The sequence below is a fragment of the Pogoniulus pusillus genome, chromosome 11 (genome assembly GCF_015220805.1).
Source record: "Pogoniulus pusillus isolate bPogPus1 chromosome 11, bPogPus1.pri, whole genome shotgun sequence".
NCBI classification, from domain to species: Eukaryota; Metazoa; Chordata; class Aves; order Piciformes; family Lybiidae; genus Pogoniulus; species Pogoniulus pusillus.
The window spans coordinates 9,614,876-9,620,875 of NC_087274.1; the positions used below are offsets into that span (position 1 = coordinate 9,614,876).

The 6,000-nt window shown below is 40.5% G+C and overlaps 1 protein-coding gene across 16 annotated transcripts in view; it reads left to right on the forward strand.

Annotated features, from left to right (window-relative positions):
* The window catches only part of TNRC6C (trinucleotide repeat containing adaptor 6C), a 385,157-nt gene extending 380,690 nt beyond the window's left edge, over nucleotides 1-4,467 (forward strand). For all 16 annotated transcript variants that reach the window (XM_064150911.1, XM_064150915.1, XM_064150909.1 and 13 more), the window contains 3 exons: nucleotides 1,006-1,076; nucleotides 1,979-2,118; nucleotides 2,715-4,467. In XM_064150911.1, coding sequence (XP_064006981.1) covers nucleotides 1,006-1,076; nucleotides 1,979-2,118; nucleotides 2,715-3,075 — 572 coding nt within the window. In that variant the 3' untranslated portion in view covers nucleotides 3,076-4,467. The remainder of the gene's footprint in view (nucleotides 1-1,005; nucleotides 1,077-1,978; nucleotides 2,119-2,714) is intronic.
* Nucleotides 4,468-6,000: the final 1,533 nt, after the last annotated feature.

Consider the following 6,000-nt stretch of genomic DNA (forward strand, 5'->3'; position numbering starts at 1 on the left):
ATGGGTTGCCCAGGGAGGTGGTTGAGGCCCCATTGCTGGAGGTGTTTAAGGCCAAGCTGGATGAGGCTGTGGGCAGCCTGCTCTAGGGTAGGATGTCCCTGGCCATGTCAGGGGGTTGGAACTGGATGATCCTTGTGGTCCCTTCCAACCCTGATTCTATGATTCTAAATATGAGAATATAAATATATAATCTATAAATGCACCTATCATGTTTGTGAAATAACTGTCAGCTTCTAAAGTGTTATACCTGTTCTATAAAGCTGACTGCTCTCACCAAGATGGAAATTAAGCATTCTTCCCTTTTTTTTTGCCATTTATTTTGGCTCTCTTTTCTTCATCAAAACCCCACCTGGTGGGCAGATCCTGCTGATACCAGGATTCTCTCTGGAGCCTGAAGGGTCACACATCTGACTGCAGAAGTACTGTGGTGTTTCAGATGCCAACTCATAAATGCCAAGCTTGTGCAGTTTCTCATTGCAGAAGAGCAGGCTGAAGTTGGCAAAGCAGATTCTGTTGGTCACGTCCTTGTATCTTTAAGCTGAAGATTGGCAGTGCAGAAATACCTGTTTGGAGCAAGTCATGTGCGTTAATCTGTCACTGACAAGGTAGCAGAATGCTGCAGTGCTATAAAAATCTCGAGTAGTGGCAGCAAGCTGAGCTTGGACATCTGAATTGCTTTTAAATGTGCCTTCCAGATTAATTCTGATGTAACCTGAAGGTGCAGCTTGCTGCAGTGTCATACCTGCATCCACTCATTCCCTAATGGTTCTTGTGGGGGTGTGAAAACTGCTTCACTTCTCAGTGTAACAGAAGCAGGTTTTCACCCAGCACTTTTCATTCCAAAGACAACAATCAATTACTATGTGAGGAAACTGCTGTAGGATTTTGTTTGCAGTAGCAGCAGCGCTCACTGGTGTGTTGTGATTCCAGATTTAAGTTTTCTTCTTGTGATAACCTTCTCCACACCCTGATCAAATGTTCTGTTGTGGAATTTTTGTGTTGTAGGTTCTGCATGGAGCACTGACAGCTCAGGGAGAACAAGCAGCTGGCTGGTTCTTCGAAACCTCACACCCCAGGTAGATGGAATTGGACATAACCAGTTGTGAAAAGAGACTTGTCATGTGTAGGAGATAAGAAGAGCATTTATCAAACATGGTCATTGGGGTTGTTTGAAGGGAATATAATTACTCTGCATTTACTACATATGTCTGTCTTCTGCAAGGAATTTAAGTTTTTATAAGTGCTGTCAAACCAAGAATGAATGTTTAAGACTGTAATTAGTCATTCTCTGTGCACCATTTGTGTCTGCGTGTAAGCTTGGAGGTGGATGATGTTTTCCAGCACACACAGAGATATAAAATCTGCTTTTCCTATGTTCTTATTTTTTTGTTCTTGACCTAAGTCTGTCTAACCCTCTGGTTTTCTGCCTGCTGCCCTTCACAAGGAAGAATATAAGCCACAATATCTTGGCTGGACATCTAAATTAGTCTTGGGGAAAACATATTTGGGGGTGAGAGAGCCCTGGAGCAGGCTGCCTAAAGAGGTTGTGGAGTCTCCTTCACTGGAGGCTTTCAGAACTCATCTGGATGCCTTCGCACTTGACCTGCCCTGGATGGTCCTGCTCTGGCAAAAGGAGTGGACTCAGTGATTTCCAGAGGTCCCTTCCAACCCCTAACATTCTGTGATCAGCAAAATGATTTTGTTTAACTGATTTCTGGACTTCTGTGGACTCTTAATGAGAAATACAGTTTGCATAACCTAGATGGGGAAGTTCTGTGAGTGGAGTAGAGGGAAGTCTTAAAAAGACAGATGTCTCACGCAGTGAGGATGGCAGTGAGTCTAGAATGAAATTGTTCTTATGGAAGAAGGACTTTTTTCATTCTTTCATTTATTCTTTAGCTTTAAAAACTCGTTGGAGAGCATTTAAGGTAAAAACACAGCAACAGAGATAACCTTTTCCCCCTTTCCCTCTCACCAGATTGATGGTTCCACACTGCGGACACTGTGTTTGCAACATGGCCCTCTAATAACATTCCACTTGAACCTGACGCAAGGGAATGCTGTGGTCCGATACAGTTCCAAGGAAGAAGCAGCCAAGGCCCAAAAGTCTTTGCATATGTAAGTTTCTGCTCTCTTTGCTTTGTTGTGAAGCCACATTCATGTCAGAAACTCATTTTCTTAGGCAGTCATAGATGGGGCTATGCATGACTGAGCCCTACAGAAAAGCTTCTCATCCCACAAGCCCCTGGCTTGGACCATGGGAATCAATTTGAGGCTGCACCTTAAATACTGGGTTCAGCTTTGAGCCCCTCACATTGAGGACACTGAGGTGTTGGAGCTGGTGAAAGGTCGAGAACTCAAGTCTCCTGAAGACAACCTGATGGAACTGGGGTTGTTCAGCATGGACAAAAGGAAGCTGAGGGGAAACCTGGCTCTCTACAACTCCCTGAAAGGAAGCAGAAGCCTAGTGAGGGTTGGGCTCTTCTTCCAAATGACAAGCAATAGGACAAGAGGAAATAGCCTCAGGTTGCACCAGCGAAGGTTTAGGCTGGGTGGGAAAGGTGGTATATTTGAGTGCTACAAGAGGATCACCCTGGAGCCCTCCCTTCCCCAGGCCAGATAAGCCCAACTCACTCAGCCTGGTCTCACAGCGGAGGGCTTCCAGCTCTGATCATCGGTATGACCCTAAAATTGGTTTGTGTCACTGCCCTCAGGTGTGTCCTGGGAAACACTACCATCCTGGCCGAGTTCGCTGGTGAAGAAGAAGTCAACCGTTTCTTAGCACAAGGCCAGCCACTGCCACCCACCTCCAGCTGGCAGTCCAACACTGGAACCAACCAGACACGCCTGGGCTCCTCCAGCAGCTCCCACGGCTTGGTGCGCAACGACGCCGGGCACTGGAACACTCCCTGCCTGGGGGGCAAGGGGAGCAGCGACCTGCTGTGGGGTGGGGTGCCTCAATACTCCAGCAGCCTTTGGGGACCCCCCAGCGCCGACGACGGCAGAGTCATCGGAAGCCCAACACCTTTGAATACTCTTCTTCCGGGTGATCTTCTCAGCGGGGAGTCCATCTAGGAAACAAGAGAAATCAAACGGAAATAACAATCATCAGCACTAAAGGAAAAGAAAAAAAACAAAAACAAACCAACCAGAAGGTGGTAACCCTTTCCAGTCCCGGGCTTGATGAAGAACCCAGCTTTAATGGATCAGACTGGCAGCCCTTTTTTTTTTATTATTATTATTATTATTATTATTACTTTTTTTTTTTCTTCCAGTACCTCTGTCCAATATCAAATATGAAAACTGCAGAAAGTCCTTGTGAACTGTTCATGAAACAGTATGGGCTACTTTTGGTCAGTGTCACATTGCTAATGACAGATTTTTACGTTGGTTTGGTTCTTTTTTTTTTTTTCAGTTGTTTGGTTTTGTTTTCCATGGCTTTTTGGTTTTTATGTTGTCTTCTTTTTTTTTTGTTTTGTAATGTTTGTATGGTGACTTTTCAAAACAAACAAAGTATAAAAGCTGCTTAGAATAGGTCTATCATGAAGGGCACTTTTCAGAATTTGGGCTGGAAAGGGTTATTTTATCAACTTTTGGGGGAGGGGGGAGGGAAAAGGGTGGGGTGGGGGGGAATGAAAAGCCTATTTAAAATGAGCCTGTGACTATTATGCACATTACCAGAGGCGGACCCAATAATCAGAAAGGGTGAAGTGTGAGAGCTACCATTGGTACAGAACAGTGACGAATCCCAGCGGTGACTCTTGACTGTACAGGTTGAGGGAAAGGGGGGAAGAAGGGGAGGGGCAGGGCTTGGGGTATCTCTGTGTCCACTACTCCCACGGATCTGCCTATGCACATTACCCTTGTTTCATTACTTTTTCATGTCATTTTTTTTTGTTTCGTTTTTAATCCCCCCCAAAAAAAGAGGAAAAGAAAAAAAAAGTTTAAAAAAAATCTGGAAAAAAAAAAAGCTGAAAAAAAAAATCTGGAAAAAAAAAGCTGAAAAAAAAATCTGGGAAAAAAAACTGAAAAAAAATCTGGGAAAAAAACTGAAAAAAAATCTGGAAAAAAAAACTGAAAAAAATCTGGGAAAAAAAGCTGAAAAAAAATCTGGGAAAAAAATGAAAAAAATCTGGGAAAAAAAGCTGAAAAAAAAATCTGGGAAAAAAACTGAAAAAAAATCTGGGGAAAAAACTGAAAAAAAATCTGGGGAAAAAAATGAAAAAAAATCTGGGGGAAAAAACTGAAAAAAAATCTGGGAAAAAAAAGGTAAAAAAAAATCTGGAAAAAAAAAAGGTAGAAAAAAAAAGCTGGAAAAAAAAGCTGAAAAAAAATATGGAAAAGAAAAGCTGAAGGAAAATCTGGGGGAGAAAAAAGCTGGAAAAAATCTGGAAATAAAAAAAAAGGCTGAAAAAAAATCTGGGGACAAAAAAAGCTGAAAAAAATCTGGGGAAAAAAGCAGAAAAAGATGGAAAAGAAAAGCTGAAATAAAAAGCTGGGGGAAAAAAAAGCTAAAAAAAAAACCTGAAAAAAAGCTTGAAAAAAAAAGCTGAATAAAAAAGCTGAAAAAAAAACCTGAGAAAAAAAGCTGAAAAAAAAAAAAAAAGCTTGAAAAAAGAAAGCTTGAAAAATAAAAAGCTTAAAGAAAAAGAAAAACACACACATGAAAAAAATCAAACAGACAAAAACATATCAACATGCAAATACTTGAATCCAGCCAGGCCAATAACAAAACAAAAATGTGAACGCTTTCTAAGTCTAATTCTTACACTTCCAGGTCAGCATCAGTACACACAAACACACACATAAACAAAACCAACAAACCAGGCTCTAATTTTGTTACTGTTGTTCAAAGTTCAGCCTCTGTGTTTTCGTTGGAGCAGTTGCGAGCGTGCGTGAGCCCACGTCTGGCTTAACTACAAGTGTGAAGTTTCGTTTTTGGGTTTTTTTGGGTTGTTCTTTGGTTTTCTTTTGTTGTTTGTTTTTTTTTTTTTTTTTTTTTTTTTTTTTTTTTTTTTTTTACCCCCTTCTTTTATTCAGTATATGCATTTTTTTGTTTGGTTTAATTATGATTTGCTCATTTGGTCAAACGTTTGGAATTGTTATTAGCTTCTAACTTTGCACTGAGTGTCCGCAGCCCTTTTCTTGTAGCTTATCCTGTAACGGTTTTAAAAGAGACACAAAAAGAAGGACAAAAGAAAGAAACTGATGGAAGGGGCCGGCGACAATTCACGTGTAAATGTTTACTCAAGGACTCTTTATTGCATTTTAAAAAGAATTACAGTGTGTATCTCTGGAGAATAATATTGTATATCTACCTTTAGCAGCTTTTTATTGTGGACTAATGCAAGAAAATTATTACCGGAGTATTGCACCATATTTTTTTTTTTTCTGTTGGGTGTTTTGGTTCTTTTTTTTCTTCCTCCTCCATTTGGAATATAAAGTTTAAAAAAAAAAAAAAAGGAAAAAAAAAAAAAAACAAACTCTTGTTGAACTGTGGCCATAGATAATTGTAAAGAGTTGATAGTTCCCTTGCAAGCAGGAACAGAAAACAAGCACTTGGACATAGGTTTTGACTGCTTTTGGAGGAGCCTGGAGTTTTGGCTCCCACCTGTTTACAGACCTTTTGGGTGTTTTTATTTTGGGGGGGGAGGTGAGGGTGGGAGGGAGGGGGGTGTTTTGTTTTGCTTTGTTTTTTTTTTTTCCCCTTCTCTTTCTCTCTCTCTCCTTCAAACTTTAAAATAAAAAAAAAAAAAGAAAAAGAAAAAGAAAAAAAAAACACAACAAAAAGACTTCCATCGTTAAAGAAAACTATTTTCAGAATGAAGATATGCTACTTCAGAGCTCTGGGATTGAACAGTGTTGTTGTATCCTCCTTTTCTTTGGCCATTGCTGTGTGTAAAACTCTTCCTTATTATTTTTTTTGTTGCTGTCGTCGTCGTTGCTGTTGTTGTTGTTGTTGTTGTTGTTGGGTTGGTTGGTTTTTTTTTTTTCCTTCCT